At 48.8% G+C, this 16747-nt stretch overlaps 1 protein-coding gene across 4 annotated transcripts in view; it reads left to right on the top strand.

Moving 5' to 3' along the window:
• The window catches only part of ADAM12 (ADAM metallopeptidase domain 12), a 379957-nt gene that overhangs the window by 275808 nt on the left and 87402 nt on the right, over window positions 1-16747 (top strand). For all 4 annotated transcript variants that reach the window (XM_021072593.1, XM_021072591.1, XM_021072592.1 and 1 more), the window contains 3 exons: window positions 4075-4244; window positions 7407-7491; window positions 11009-11157. In XM_021072593.1, coding sequence (XP_020928252.1) covers window positions 4075-4244; window positions 7407-7491; window positions 11009-11157 — 404 coding nt within the window. The remainder of the gene's footprint in view (window positions 1-4074; window positions 4245-7406; window positions 7492-11008; window positions 11158-16747) is intronic.

Below are 16747 nucleotides of genomic sequence, written 5' to 3'. Positions count from 1 at the left end.
AAAGACTCCCCATCTTCCTTAGGCTTTGGAAGTAAAAGCAAACTATGACCAACTTTAAAACTCAGGCTGGCAAACAGCTGAAATCCTGCTGGAAAGTGACGTGCTCGGTTCCCCCTCCCATGTTTGTATTGTTTCACAGGTTTTTCTATATTATATCCTGCTTCTGTTTGCAAAGCCAAAAATGAGCAATTAGGGATTTGTTAACTTGCCCTGGCAATTAGAGAACAATATACCTCGGGAAAGTCCTGATAGACTTGATCAAATTCACCAGCTGGCCTGTGCTTGTGTTTCTGGCCAAGAGAGAGCTCAATTGCTGAGCGCACCTGTGCGTCTGCCCTCAGCTGATTCTGAAGACCTGGTTGGAGCGGGGCGGGGCAGGGGAGGGTGTTGTCCGGGGTCCTTCAGATGCTCTCTGCACCCAGGCCTTCTCTCTGATGGGCCCTGGGCTCTTGCAGATGTTCCAGCTACATGTGGGAGTGATTCAGCTTAAAAAGCAGTGACTGTTCCAGGGGCAACTTCCTCATCGGCAGAAATCTTGGCTCATCTCAGCTCTTCTTAATTCATAACTGCTTGGCGGGCTGCGTTGGCTTGAAGGGAAGAAGAGGAAGGACATCCTGGACTGAGAGTCCGAGAAGTGATGTAGGGACAGAGGGGACATTCCGAAACACCCCCCTGTGCTTGAAACATGGACAGTGTGATGCTTGTACTTGTAGGTAAACCTTTACAGAGGAACTAAGAGACGGTCCCCAGGTCCCAATTACCCTGCAGGGCGGGGTGCAGCTGGGTGCGTGGCTGCCTCCGTCACCCTTCCCCTCCCGTATGTCCTACTTTTCACTCATCACGAAGTTAGCACCAGCTGCCCCTTCGTTTGGGCTGAACCTCTGCGACCTGCTTCTACAGGACTCCCCTTACCTGCGCTTGAGTGCAGGTGTTTTCCCTCTTGTGTGAGGCCCCTCCTCTCCCAGGCAGGTCGCCTGAGGGCTGCATGTGCCCGTGTTGGACCCCAGCAGACCGCCCTGTAATTCAACCTGTGTCTTTTTAGATCCACGTCCTGTAGAAAGCCTTCTTTGACCCCTGAAGCCCAGCATCCCCTGAACTTCCTGTTTGCATTTCTTCCTGGCATTGACGCTATCAAGGGCTGTGTCCCATGCCTTGAGCCCCTTGCTGACTTCCGGGTATCTGAGGGCCAAGGGCAGGGTACCCTCATCCTTGTTCTTTGTGCCAGTGCCAAGCCTCGTGCAGCCAGAGTCAAGCGGATCCTTGCTGCTGCTGTGTTAACGGGTGGGTCCATCCCACTGGTCTCAGACCGTGTCCACCTGCCTGCTGGGACTCACAGGCCAAGCAGGCAGCAGCCCGGCTCCTGTTTTGCTTCTCTCTGTGCCCGGGGTCACAGTGGACCACCCTGGAAGGGAGTCTGAGCACTCGCACTTACCGGGCTGGGTTGCTTCGTGGTTTAAAACCTGGGCATCAGCTTGCCTGCATTTCCACCCCAGCTATGCCAGTTGTGTCTCAAGTGCTTAGTTGGTCCCTCCAGGTCTTGATGTCCTTGACCTTAAAGGGGAAATAAGAATAGTTCTCCACTCAGAGCGTTGTGTGGACTGAGAGAGCTGGGGCACGGAAAGCACCTAGCCCTGTGCCCGGGACACAGAGGATGCTCCTCACGTGCTACCATGGTGATTATTCTTGGGAAGAACCAAAGGGAAGCATTGGCAGCCTGGGAGGAGGGCTGACAGCAGTAAAGGGATTGTGTGGGAGGACTCGACGTGTGTAGCGTGTACGTTATATACAGCAATTAACCAGCAGCACCAATTTTGGAGAAGAGGGACCACATGATATACTTCTAGGGATGAAATCTGTCCTAGGGCTGTGATTTGAGAGGACTAATAGGTGGAAATTACAATCCATCATTATTATAAAAAGCTCCTTGATTGGCCAGCACCAAAGCCCACTCTGAGAAACGACGGTTAGACCTTGACAGACCTAGTTACCACTTCCACACGACACTCAGAAGCAAGTAGGTGATGACCCTGCAGCCCACCCGGGGCCCCTGGACCCCGAGGATGTCCCTGAGCAGGCGGGTGTGCACATCAGCCCTGATGGCCTGTGTCCTTGCCCTGCCGTCTGATTGCTGCTACCTTGGTATATAACACAGCTGTGCGTGTCAGCTCCCCACCAAGAACAGCCGCCAGGCATGTGCCCTCGGAGGTCCAGGGAAGGCCAGGTGCTTCATTTTGCCTGGGAAGCCTGGTCTGGGAGTTTGCAGGTGGATACCACAGACCAAGCAATCTTTGATGAAAAACAAGCACTGGAGTTCCCACTGTGGCTCAGTGGTAAGGAACCCAACTGGTATCCATGAGGATGCAAGTTCAGTCTCTGGCCCCATTCGGTGGGTTAAAGGATTTGGCATTGCTGTGACCTGTGGTGTAGGTTGCAGATACGGCTTGGATCCCGTGTTGCTGTGGCCATGGTGCAGGCCGGCAGCTGCAGCTCTGATTCGACCCCGAGCCTGGGAACTTGGCTGCAGGTGCAGCCCTAAAAAGACCAAAAAAACAAAAACAAAAACAAAAACAAAAACAAGCTGTCAGGCAGCATTGGGGTCATAGAACTGGCTCATTAGCTTATTCACATAATGTCCATCATTGTTATCGGCTTGAAACCAAGCTGGACCGCTGCAATCCGTTTGCACTCCATGCTGGAGTGGGTGCCTCAGCCCCGTTCTTCTGCTGACCTAATGCTCACCAGGCGGTGATGGTGGAGGTGAGCCAGGGTCTCCTCCCGGCCTGCCGTGTCCGGGTCAGAACCCGGGCTCAGCGCTCAGCCTCGAGGAGTCGATGGCCCTTGAGCTCAGCATCTTGGAATGGGGCTTAGCTCTCCGATTTGGAGCATCTGGGACTTGTGTTACTTGCTGGCCCAGATGCTTCTAGCAGCTAAGAATAGGACCTGCCCCCATCTGGAGCTTGACCCCAGCTGCTCTCACCAGCCACATCTGTCTCCTTGGTTCCCTGGAGCATCTGAAGAGGGCTTTCTCCCTGGGCCCTGCCTCGCCCACTGCAGGCATTGAAGGACTTTATAGCCGCCCCGGTGCTCCCACGTCCTCAGCCCCTGGGCCCCGAGCAGAGAGCCCCCTCCGTGTCTGTGGGAGCCCATGGGGGTAGCAGGGTAGTTGGGGCCAATGGGTGGTTCTCGCCCCTCCCCTCACCGCTTATCTTGCTTCATTAAGCTTGACTGGGACAAAACGGACCCTTAGACTTTGAAAAAGTTGTTCGTCCTCCTTCTGACCCGGAAGGACCCGCTCGTGGAGAAGGAGCTGTAGGTTGAAGTCAGGACCCAGAAAGATGGGGGCCAGAAAGGCAACAAGACTGGATTTGAGGGGTGTGCTCCAAGAGGGACTTTGTTTAGCAGGTCTTTCCCCTGATCCTGGGGGTGAGCTAACGCCTCCTGTGAGAAGAATGGTCCCCAGTGTTCCTGGAGAAGGGTTCTGTGGATGCCTTCATTATCCTGAAAGCTATTGATCTGTTCATTTAATTAAAACCCTCTAGGTCAATTAAAGGTGACAGACTATGATAGTGTCGGCCAAGTCTGAGTCTTTGCTGCAAAATTAATACAGATTCATTTTCAGCAACTCACAGGTAGAACGTGTCGCTTAAAGTGAACAAATTACTGCCCTTGGCAGAGTGTCGGAAAGATCCTAATTCATTTATTGTTTTCCTTGCAGTAGATATTAACCGGCAGTCTTGAGCGGTAATGGAACTCATTAATACACATCTTCAAACCCATTTCAAGTCTTTTAACCAGCGAATCGGTTAAAAGATGCACTTGCCTGCGAATAAGGGCAGACATCAGAAAGGCTGATACCCCTGACATCTAACTGGTCAGCCACTTTGAGAACCCAGCTGACACATCACTTTGCCTCGGATGCTGAGAATATTTCTTAAATTGGAATGCCCCAGGAGCAAGGGGGCGCAGAGATGTTTTTCCCGTCGTGTTAGTGACATTCAGAACATGCGCGTCTGCCGGCATTGTGAATTCTCGTTACCAGGGTCCCCCAAGGTCGCCTGTTTTCCCTCTTCCTAGTTTTACAGACCGCTGAACATCCGAATAGTGCTGGTGGGCGTGGAGGTGTGGAACGACATCGACAAGTGCTCGATAAGTCAGGACCCCTTCACGAGCCTCCATGAGTTTCTGGACTGGAGAAAGATGAAGCTTCTACCTCGAAAGTCTCATGACAACGCACAGCTGATCAGGTAGGGTGTCTCTTGTCTCTCTTCGGCTCAACAAAAGGAGGGACCTCAGCACGCCTGCCCTTCTCTTAGCCTCACCTGCGGGGCCCTGAAGCTTCCCACCCGTCTGCAGAGCAGACCAGCCAGATGGGGGATGGGGGGCTTCCCAGCCCCCAGGGTGGGGGGTGGGTGGAGACAGGGAGAGGCCATCTCCACTGCAATTCGGGATCTGTTGGAAAAGTCTGTCTTTGCATCCCCTGGGAAACCTCTCCCTCTAGCTGCTGTGTTTCTTTCTCCCTCTTTCTTTCCTTTTTTCCATTTTTTAAATTTCATTGAAGTAGGGTTGATTTACAATGTTGTGTATCGCTAAGGTCTTCTTTCCTGCTCCTAACAGATCTGGACATTTCCTCTACGCAGCTTTTCCTGGGCTTAGTCTTGATATAAGGGGTCCTGGAGTCGTTTATTTTTTCAAAGCCCATTTTCTGTCATTATTAGTGAAAAATGTTGATGGCAGAGCTGAACTTGAGGGTACGTTAGGGTGAGCTTCGTCAGCTGCCTGGAGAAAGCACATCTTTATTCCTCCTGTTTGGCTGTCCCTCCGGTCCTCTAGATCAGAGAATAGCAGCAGTGTCGTAGCGGGACGTTGTGTTCTACTGCTCCGTCCATGTGTGCTGAGCACGAATTAGGCACCCAGCATGTTTTAGGGGCTTTGCACGTAACAATGACCAATGCTGTAAGCTCCACTCTCGGGCGTCTCCAGGCTCCTGGGAGAAGACAGTAATAAGCAAGCACCTTTCGGAGCGTGATCCGTGTCGGGAAGATAAAAAAATGAGGAAAAACGCACCGATTATATAGCATAATACATTGGTAATATAGTACAGATAGTACAGACACCTGTATATTTAAACGAAAAAAACGTCATCTAAGTTGGTATGAGTAGATTTTTCCTCAAGTGTCAGCTTTTTTTCTTTTGCTTTTTAGGGCTGCACCTGTGGCATATGGAACTTCTCAAGCTAGGGGTCGAATCAGAGCTACAGCTGATGCCTACACCACAGCCACAGCCACGCCAGATCTGAGCCGTGTCTGCAATCCACACCACAGCTCACGGCAACACCAGATCCTTAACCCACTGAGTGAGGCCAGGGATTGAACCCGCATCCTCATGGTTCCTAGTCAGATTCTTTCCACCAGGAAACTCCCAAGTGAGGGCCTTTTATTAAAATCCTTAAACAGTGTGTGCCGTCTTTATGTGCTCACTTGCCCGTGCCACTGAATTGAATACTTTGGGGTCAGAGGCACTTTCCCGGTGGAACTAGGTCTAGTTTACTGAACATTTGTGGGAAGCTGAAAACTCTTCCCCATCCTCCCTTTAGGAAAGGCCGGCATCTGAAACGAGGCTGTTGGCGTTCCCTGATAATTTGCTTTGGCCATTTCACAGGGTTGCTTTCTGTTCGCCCCCGCCCTGGATATTTGTGGTTGCTTCATATTTTATGCATTGATTAATCCTGAACTACTAAAAGTAGAGTCAGAGTATTTTGTTTTGATTTGTTTTTCTCCCAGATGGAGCCTGTCCAACTTGAACATCTGGAAATAAATTAGCCTCTTATATAACCTTATTATTGACATATACATATATAAAATTGTATCTGTTAGAATGGTCTCTGTAGATGTGTCCGTATAAAAGCTGCAATCCCTGCCATTGTTGGTATGCGTGTAATAGGATGGATGGATAGACGGATAGAGGGATGGACACATACGTACATACATAGATGAGGTTATATTTTATTTATTTACTTATATGCTTTTTAGGGTCGCACCTGAGGCATATGGAGGCTCCCAGGCTAGGGGTCCAATCGGAGCTACAGCTGCCTGCCTGCACCACAGCCACAGCAGTAGCAACACAAAATCCGAGCCACGTCTGTGACCTACACAACAGCTCTTGGCAACACTGGATCCATAACCCAAGAGCAGGGCCAGGGATTGAACCCGAGTCCTCATGGTTCCTAGTCAGGTTCGTTACAGCTAAGCCACCATGGGAACTCCTGAGGTTATATTTTATATACACTTCTCCCATTTCATTCAATTGAGCACTGCCTAAATATATAACTTTTCAAATAATATGTGTAAAATCTATGTATGTACGTGGCCAAGAAAACACGGGTAAGTCTTTCGTTTCCTTTAAAGGAGATTCAGCGAATACAGCATTTAATTTGTTTTGTTTTGTTTTGTTTTGTCTTTTTGCCTTTTCTAGGGCCGCACCCACAGCATATGGTGGTTCCCAGGGTAGGGGTCGAATCGGAGCTGTAGCCACTGGCCTACACCAGAGCCACAGCAACGCCAGATCCAAGCCGCATCTGCGACCTACACCACAGCTCAGGGCAACACCAGATCCTTAATCCACGGAGCGAGGCCAGGGATCGAACCCTCAACCTCATGGTTCCTAGTTGGATTCATTAACCATTGCACCACGACGGGCACTCCCGCAGTGTTTCATTTTTAATGCATGAGGTTGGAATTAACAGTGTTGCACTAAACAGACCTTGATGGCATTAGATTCATTGATTAAGATCCCATGTATGAGAAAACCTGCTCCTAAGCCCCGAGGTCCCCTTCCAGAAGCTTCCTCCTGGGGTGCCGAGGCTTTGTGAGTGCTTACTTCCTCACTGAAGCCAGAGGATCAGTCATTTTCTTGCCAATTTCACTTTTTCAGGCTGCATTAGCAGGACATTTTGGAAGAGTTGGGTTTCTGACCTAATCGTAATGTTACCAAGGGAAGCAAAGTTCAGCTGCAACAGAAAACCTAGTAAAGCATTGAACGCACTTCATTTGTCGACAGTGATTCTCTGTGACTCTTTCTAGCCCTTCCATCAGCAGCGATGGTTTAAAAGGAGCAGCTCCCCCCAGTTCATTAGGAAATAGACGAGATACGTCCTATAAATATACAAGTTACAAGTGGTTGTTGTCTTGAGTCTTGAAAAAAGGATTAGGGGATGCACCTGGAAAATAAAGTTTAGAAGAACCTGAGATAAAAATCACCTGTCAGCCTACTCTCACGCAGCTCTCTTCCTCTTTGCCTGTGCTTTCATAGTTCCTATTGGAATGCAAGAATGTCCCACAGAATTGCCCATATTAGGAACTGTCTTTATTCTCTATTAATTTAAGAATGCCCTTTCTTTGGTTTTCCAGTGGAGTTTATTTTCAAGGGACCACCATTGGCATGGCACCCATCATGAGCATGTGCACAGCAGAACAGTCGGGGGGGATCGTTATGGTAAGTGAGAAGCACCGAGAAGCCAGCAGCAATGTCCACACCTATTTGCCAGGAAATCTGATGATTTCTCAGGAAATCTCTACTTGGATCAGACGTTGTAAATTTAGGTCCTTCTTGTTAATATAATCCTACCCTCTTTTCTAACTGCTGCATATGAGCTTCTGTAGCCGACAGTATTCCCGGGACGGTTTATAGCACACAGGAAGCTGTGCACAGGAAAGGTAGGTGGAAAAACAGCTCCATGGAAGCCTGTCTACACCTTTTACGGAGAAAAGGTTTCCGCTTGGATTTGGGGCAAAGCATTTGCATCCAGGAATGCCTCCCAGCATGGGGATGAGTCAGGGCACTGGGGTTGCCCCTCATCACTCAGCTTCCTGGAGGGACCAGGGTCTCAGCAAACATTATCCTGCGAATGGTTTGCTGAGGGTGCTGCCTCCAGGCCCAGTAGCTCCAAGACTGAGGTTTTTAACCATTTCCCACCTCAGGTGCTTGACATGCATACCTCCTGGCCCGTGTCCAACTTGCCTTTATAATAACCTTATTCTTGGAAGGCAGAGACCTGGGTTTACTGCTGTATAAGGATTTTTTGGTCATGTAAGGGCTACCTGTGTTTGTAAAGGGAAATAAAATGGGCGGAATCTCTGAGACTTGTTGTGATGAATTTAAGAGGGAAGTAGCTTTAATAGGCTCCCCTTCATCAGATAATTTTAAAAAAAAAAGGTTTTTTCACCCCTTGCTCTTGCTGTGTCTGCTGGGAAAATGGAGTGTCCCCTTTGCACCAGCCCTCAGACAGGGAGTATCTTTGGACACCATTCCGCCATCTCTGTTAAACAAACAGAACCTTGCCCTTCCAAGAAACTGTGAATTCCTCCACATTTTTTCAAACAGAACGTTGGTGAATATTCTGTTGTCCTAAAGGGCTGAACGGGTCATGTTCTGCTGACTTTTATTTTCTCTCCACCTACTGCCCAACCTCATCTTAGTGAACATCTCCCAGGAATATTTTCCTCTTCTCTTCGGTCGCATTGATAATGAACATGAATATGCACTAAATACGGAGGCTGGGGTGGCTGTTTGGAGGGATCGCACCAACTCAGTGGACCTCTGGCTCAGATGGGCTCCCTCTGGTTTCCTTGGAAGCGGGAAGCCCTGTCTGTGATCTCCACCTTGGGAATCACTGGAAAGTTTGGTTTTCATTGATGCCAGGTTAATTTCAAGTCAGATCCCAACTGTATTTTTATAGGGCAGCCTGTAAAGTTTTAAGAGGGATTCATTTTCTGTTTCACGGTTCCACGGTCGGTTGCTACTGAGGTTGCCACTTAAAACCGGCGTAGTTTTTAGAGCTGAAACTGAACCCCTGATAAGCCTGGCAGGTCCTGTCGCTGGGGAGTGTTGAAATGTTCTACTGATCTGACCCTATTAAACGGCTTTCCCAAGGTCACATCCTTTATTCTGTTTCCATACAATCGTTCGATCGAGATTCCTTCTTTGAAAGCAGACCAAGAAGACTATTTTTTTTTTAATGGATGAAAATGAATGAGGGCGATATAAGCAGACAAATGCCCTGCTGTAGGAAAGCAAGTCAAGACTGAGGGTCCCTAACAGGCGGTCTGGTGGATGCGCTTGGCAGCAGGGAAGACCTCTCCGAGGCACACTCCTTGTTTGCTCCACGTGGAAGAGAAGCATCGAGGGGGTTGGAAGTCCACAGCTCCTTTAATGCCTCTGAAATTCACGAGAAAAACAAGCTCCATATCTTGACCAGATCTAAAACTTCCCAACTTTCTCCTGTGGTGTCTCCGACGTTAAACTCTGGGTGTCACCTGTGACCTTGCCTCTTTCAAGGACTCACAACCCTACGAGGAAGGAAATCCTACAGCAAGGGAGCAGAAATCCTGATCACGTTGGAAACAAGCATTCTGGGACTGTCTCTCTGTTTTTCTAAGATCGAGCAAATCATGCATTGTAATAACTTAAAGCCGTGCCTTTGTATCCCACTGGACTGAAATAGTCTTGGTTTGAGATAATGCTGGAGTAAAGAAGTTTTTGTCTTATTAGAAATATCAACTGTTTATCAGCCTCTTAAGAGACAGTCTGTTTATAATCACCTGTGCGTGAAAGAATGTAAAACAGTTTGGCAATTAAAAACAAAACCAAGATATTCAGGGATACGAAAGAATCTGATGAAGAGTCACTTTTTAAGGATGCATTCCTTGAATTTTGTGCCAAGGCATGCTAAATCCAGCCCTCTGAATTCTCAGATTGAAGAAAATTGATTTCCTCTAACATATTTGTGAAGTTTCCTACAACAGGAAACTGTGGAATCTAAACAAAGTGATTAATTAGGAATTTCATCTCTTCTAAGTATAACTCGGTTTCTTGACATACCACGCCTTTCTTAGACCAAGGGCCAGGAAGAACAGCAGCTACCACCGTTACCACCAGCAAACCTACGCAACGGTAGATGAACACACCTGTAATGTAGAGGCCTCCCAAAGGTTGTCTGCGTCAGGAAGGATGCTCTCTCTAAAGCACCATGTCCCTGTTTCCTGGAAGCCCCTTGGGAATCTGTTACCTCTTTCCTGGGTAGCACAAAGCAGGATTCAACTAAGTCACTTTCATTATACCTTGATGTACAAGCCCTTTCAGAAACACCAGCCATGGTGTGATTTCTGCAGATCACATTCGCTGGTTTGTGAAAGTCGAGTGACAACATTTTCAAAGGTAACCTCTAATATCCATTGAGCCAAGCCATGCATGTCCTGCACTAAGTTAGGAGCGGCCAAGCAGCGCTTGCGGGATGGAGAACCTACCTTCCAAACCCAAGCAAAAGGTCCCGTGAACTCCCAGCCACCAAAGGCAGAGGGTCAGAATGACTCCATCCCTTTCCCAAGGCTACCTGACGAATCAAGGGTGAGGCGGAACTGGATTACGGTCTTAATTCAATGAGCCTTCAGGCAGATGACACTATGGGGTTAGCTTTTATGGTGAACTGTTGTAAACTTTCCAAGTACCCTTCCCTACCAAGCGGACAGGAAGGAACAGGCACAATGGCTCAGATCTTGTTTAATGTACAAAGTGCCCTCCCCCTACCGACTTGATATCAAGGCTAAAGTGGTACTTGTGTTACCCATGAAGGCACGAACTGCTTCTTCCTGTGATGCAGGACCACTTTTTGCTCTATTCAGTGAAATGGGGTCTGGTGAGAGTTGTAGGAAGCGGGCAGGATATGACTGCCTCGATTATTTCATGCAGACACAAGGAATCCACGCTTGTTCGTGAAGAATTCATTCCTCGGCTGAGGGGACCCGAAATTGGTTTAATAGGATAGGTTGAATCTTTTTTAAGTTTGAACTGAATAATGGGGCTCTATCTTGGGTCCTTATAGGAGATGGGATCCCATTAAATGTTAATGAAGGAGAACTGCCTGGGGGCAGGGCTGGGACACTGGGATGAGGGGGGACTGGGAAAGAGCCCCAAAGATGTGAACTATACATTGTGCCCTTGTGTTTTCTTTGAGGACCATTCAGACAGTCCCCTAGGCGCGGCCGTGACGCTGGCACATGAGCTGGGCCACAATTTCGGGATGAACCATGACACACTGGAGAGGGGCTGTAGCTGCAAAACGGCTGCTGACAAAGGAGGTTGCATCATGAACCCTTCAACCGGGCAAGTACCCATGCTTCCAGCTGCTCTTAGAGGCGGGCTGCAACTTGAAATGTGTGCTGGGAAACAGCTGAGCAGAGAGCGCCCCGGTTTTCTGGCCAGAGCACCCATGGAAGCTTCCAGAAAAAATTCCATGGTCGGTGCCAATCTGAGAGGGTCACCCAGGTTGCAGTACATATGGCACGAGGCCCAAGCTCTCTGCTGGGAAGTGGTGGGCTCGGATGCTCTTTGTTTAGAAATCGCAAATTACCATCACGCCTGGTTTTAATTTGCACCTCCAGCTCCATCTGGGCCTGGTAAGGCCACCGGGCAGAGGGGGCGAGGCTGGATGAGTGGCATGTGGCGAGGGGCGTCTTCCTTCCGGGTTGGCCCCAGGGCGGATCTGAAATGTGTTAGTGGTTTGAGGACTTGTGGTGTCCTCGCTTCTGACACCACACCCCTTTATCCAATCTTAAAGTTTAGAGGAAGTGACTTTTCCTTTTCGATAGATCATCTCATTCTGCCTCATGTAACACCTTTCTGAAACTCTAGACTTGGTTCCCCCAGAAAAAAAGGAAGACGGATTCATTATGGGGCCATTCGAAGGGGGTGGAGGTAGATGCAACGTGGAGTGGTTACAGATTCTGATGCGTTCCGGTACTTCCAAGGGCCCACCCCCAACAAAAACGTTGTGCTGACGTCGGAAGGTTTTCATTAGTGAAGGAAAACACGCACTTGTTATGATGCCAGCTTCTTTTTTTAAACCTTGAGACCTTCTCAGTGCTTATCTTTATGGCACTCCCGAGGCCAAGCCTGCTCACTGGGTTTGATGAAAGGAAACGTTGGGCTCATGATGCAGGTGCTGACTGGCAGCCGGCAGGCGAGGGGGCAGCCCTGGTGTGAGGCCGTTTAAAAGACCCGGGAGGGGGCCGGATTGTTACAGAATGTGGTTAGGCTTTTACCAGCAGTAGGCTCTTGGGCCTCCTTTCAAATGGCCTGTGGGACAGAAAGGACGATGCGTCGTGGGCATCGTCCTTTCACGTGAGTGGTGGGTGAGGCATCTTAGCACGTCAAGGTACTGCTTCTCCTGTCCGTTGCCCCTTAGCATGAAGATTTCAGGTGTGCCTCGTCTTTGCCCGTGGCTCTGTCTTAAGCACAGCTCAAGGGAGTCGCCAAGACCTGGTGGAGGAACGCGCCAAGTCTGAAGGCAGAGGCCACAGCCCTGAGCCGCAAGTGAAAGCGTCTTAGGCCGGCACCACCAGGAAGCAGAGCGTGGCAAGTCTAGATACTCAGCGGGAGCTCTTCCAGAGGAAGGCAGGTGGCTCCGAGAAGCGGGGCGCTCCGTGTCTTTCAAACTCCCCAGGCCGGGGCAGAATAACTCGTTACTTGGGGCAAAGAATTCCCTCTTAAAGGGTGAGGTTAGTACAGGGCCGGCGGGAGTCCTCTGTTTCCGATACGCCACCGGCCCAGGTAGAGCCCGGCGTCACCGGCCAGCTCGCCGTGTGAGTCTCAGGAGCATGAGGTTGGCAGGAAGTTGATGAGAAGCTGAGCGGTCTTCATCCTTTTCTCGTTCTTGACGAGCTCAAAGGGGCCACAGAAAAGTCCCTCTGTGCGTCCTCTCCTGATTGTCACGTAGGCACAATGGGCACAAGCTCACCAGCCTGTAGGCCTCCAAAAGTGGTTCCCGATGACTGAGACTACTTTGTCCATCTGCATGGTAAGCATTTCAGAACTCTTGATGAACGAGGCAGATGGAAGAGAGGAAACTCTAGGCTGGAAACACTCGGCAGAAACACTGGAAGAGCCCTAGTAGCCTCAATCCTGATTCTACGTGTCTCTGGTAATACAGACACACTGGTAACTCCTCTGGCCTTTATTTTTTTATCAGTACAAGGAATTAGTCTTTATCTATCTTTCCTCCTTCCCTCCCTTCCTTCCTTCCCTCATCTATGAATTGATTCATTCTATCCATCTATCCACCCATCCGTCCAACTGTTTGTCCATCTTTTCATCATTCCATCCATCCATCCATCCATCCATCCATCCATCCACCCACCCACTCGTCCACCACCCTCTCTTTCGCTTGTCTGTTCACCCATCTTAACACTTTTGACACCTGTGTTTGTTGTTGCGGGCAATGCATGCACAGATGAGGAAAGCCTACACCTCTAAAAATTCTATGATTCTGGAGACACAAAAGCAAGACATTACTTTCTGGTCCTGTCTGTAATTTTGTGTAAAACCCTTCAAATTGGAAACTCTTCATGGCAGTGTTTAAGGATACAAGCCACATTACCCTGGAGATTTTCCAAAATCATAGGTAGAAATGGTATTGCTAAGAGCGCAGCAAATCATTTTAAACGATTTTTTTTTTTTCTTACCTGGGGTTTGCTAATAGCCTTTCCTTGATTTATACCTTATTAGCGATTTCTAAGTTTTCTCTTTTGCTGAGCTTGTGCTTTTGCGTAAATCTTTTCTATTTGGTTCTCATTTATGATCCCACATTCCTGTCCAGAGAGTGGTGTTTTTAATTTTCTCCGATGGAAAGAAACTTCCTAAGCTAGTGGGTGAATTAATCACAAAAGCCCACAGCTAAGGGGGAGGTCGAGCTGTCCAGGCCACTCAGTCATCCATCACCCATTGCAGAGTTTCCAGGCTGCTTTTAATCTCCAGAATTATCTCAACGCGGTCATTCTCTTACCTCATAGGGTCCCCATGAGCGTGGGAGAGAGAATTAAATGAGATCAGATGTCTTCGTAAATAGCATGTCACTCCACAAATAGACGGTGGTATTATTATTATTATTATTTTTTAGCTCCCAGAAGCATTGGAACCTTTGAAACGTTAAAGGCTTTTTCTTTTTTTTCCAGAACTCCTGCTAGTTGCTGTGAAGCACTTCTAGTGCCATATAACACGCCCACGGTTTCTGGGTAACTGGCTCGTTTTAAACTGGCCCACCTCCAAACACCCAACCTCCTCCCGACTTCCTCCCCACTGCTGATTCAGACGTGAGTGTCGAATGTTAAAAATGTGAATTAAGTCTTAGCCCCCAAAGCAACTTTCAAAGAGATGAGTCAGCGACTGCTTGAATGATACGAAAGTCTCCCAGCATCCCAAAGAACCAAGGATTATGCATGGTTTAAAGGGAGAGAAAGAAAGAAAAAAGAATTTTTTTCTTCACATCCCTTGTTTATGCTTTATCAAAACTTTCCAAAATCCTAACTCTGAAATTTCACCAACTGTCATCATTGACAAATTGGACCCAAAAGCCTGAAAATACAGGGACTGGCCAGAGTTCTTTTAAACATGGTGTCATGATTTCAGCTGCGTCTTACAGGAATCATTGGCGGGGGTTTCCTTGTGGGGGTATCATTAATTACTGCAAACCTTTGCGTGTATGTGAGAGAGTGTGTTTTATGTCTTTGGATAGTTAACATGAAGACCTGTCTTGGAAATGACTCTTTGGCAAAAGCAGGATCTGGAGGTTCGTGTGGGAGTTTAAACTCAGTTGAGTCCATCCATTAAGGAGTCTCTTGGAGCCTTTGGTCTGAAGAGGCTGAGGACTAAGTGGGCCACATTTATGGGGGGAAGAAAAAATGTGAATCATTTGAGCCCTTCGGGCAAAGGATATTTAGAATAATAGTAAATATCTCTCCCTGGACTAGAAAAGAAAAGCAGCATTCGCACTCAAAAATTACCCTCCGTGCTTCCTTTGATTTTTTGTGGGAAATCTTCTCTTACAAGGAGAGCTGGAGTCGTGGAGTCATCTCACAAGGGGATGGGGCTGAATCTGAAACACCCAGCAACTCAGCTCCCAAAGCGTAGCGTGCACGTTGACAGACCTTGCGGTTATTATAGCCGTGAACAGGACAGACGCTTTTCTCGCCCTCTTGGCACTTGCATTCTTAGGGGGAAGACCGTCTTGAAAAAGAGTAAATTAAAAAGGTTAGAGGGCGTGCAATGAAGGAAGTGGGAGAAAGGGATTGAGAGGAGGCCTAGGCAGAGGGAGGGGACTGGACATCGATGAGTGGTTGGGGGAAGACCTCGCCGTGGAGCTGACCTCTGAGCCCAGACCACAGGGAAGAGGGGGTGGAGAACCCGCACAGGTGGGCTTGGGCGGAGGGGACCCCGTGTGCAATGGCTCTGAGGAGGGAAGCAGTGCCGACTGGAAGCCAGTGGCTTGTGGGGCTGGGGGACGTGGTGCTGATGCTGCTGGAGCAAAGGGAGGGGCCAGCGCGAGCCAAGCCCGGTCGGCCGTGGCGGGAACTTGGTTTTGTCTCCAGGGCAGTGAGATGTCACTGAGAGGTTTAAGGCAGGGCAGTAATATGATCTGATTTGTCTTTTAAGACTTCTTCACTTTTAAAAAGATCAGGTAGCATCTGAGCTATTATAGTTTGCCAAATGAAGGGGTTTACTGTAAAAAAAGGGGGGGGGAGGGGTGGTTAGGGAGGGGACTTCTTCTTTTAAAAAAAGCAATAGTATATGAACTCTAGTTTTATGTTGGTATAATAAATAGGCATTTGGAGTCCATTCAGAAGGACGGCGTGTACCAGGTCACACCCTCACACACTCACCTCTCCAGCCTCGCAGACTAGATGTCCAAGCTTCTTTCCCGTGTGGGATTTCACTTTGCTTTTACTGCTGTGAGCATTTCGTAAGGGCTCGCCTTCAGAGGGCACTTCCCCACTCTGTGTGTGTGTGTGTGTGTGTGTCTAGGAAGGATTGCCGGCTGTAGTTTTCATGCTGATGCTAAGAGTTGGGGTTTGGGGCTGTTTGGATTTTGTTTAATCCAGGCTGGCAAACGGCTCTCCAGCCAAGAATGTGCTCCCCGGCCGCCAGCAAGGAGGGCAGCCCGTCGAGCGCCTGGGATGATGTGGGCTGAGAAAATAAGCAAATGAGGGATGGTGCTTACTCGCCAGGGGTGTAGACGACTTACATTAAGCCCGGGTTGGGCGTGCAGGAATAATATCTACCCCTAGGTCAGATAACCGCATTTAGGGTGAAAGCTCTGCCATTCCACTTTCTCTGATGTATGGATGATTGGCTCCTTTGATTCTGTTTAATTCAGGTCAGGAAACATTCACTGCATACCTCCTTGCTAGGAAGCTGCCTGGACAGGGTGCACATCTGGATGGCCTGCGCCCAAATTCAACCTTCTCTCCTGAAAGCTGAGAGGACACAGGCCCTGCCTCCATCTCAGGACCAGCCGGCTGCGAGAAACGGAGCCAATCATAGCAAAATCACTCGTTCACACCATTAGTCTTTGCTGGGTACCTGGGTGCAGACCCTGAGAAGCAGAGTGGGGCCACAGACTCAGAGGCAGAAACCTTGACCTCAGGGTTGCCTGTATTGAGGTGGGGCTGGCAGGCTAGTAAGCTGGTGATTGCAGACTGGAAGCTCAGGGCTCTGATAGGGGATGTTTTGGGGTGCCATGGGGCTTACTGCAGGGGCCCCTAATCTAACCTATCTATGTAGTCCTGGATGTCATAACATACCATCTGTAAGTGTTTCAGTTGTGCCTCTAAATGATAAGGAGAAAGTTTTAAACATTACCGTCATAGTATTTCACACCTTTAAAAAAAATGGCCAACAATTCATTGTGAAAAAAGGAGCA

The sequence above is a fragment of the Sus scrofa genome, chromosome 14 (genome assembly GCF_000003025.6).
Source record: "Sus scrofa isolate TJ Tabasco breed Duroc chromosome 14, Sscrofa11.1, whole genome shotgun sequence".
Taxonomy (NCBI): Eukaryota; Metazoa; Chordata; class Mammalia; order Artiodactyla; family Suidae; genus Sus; species Sus scrofa.
This window is presented reverse-complemented; position numbering and strand designations above follow the sequence as displayed.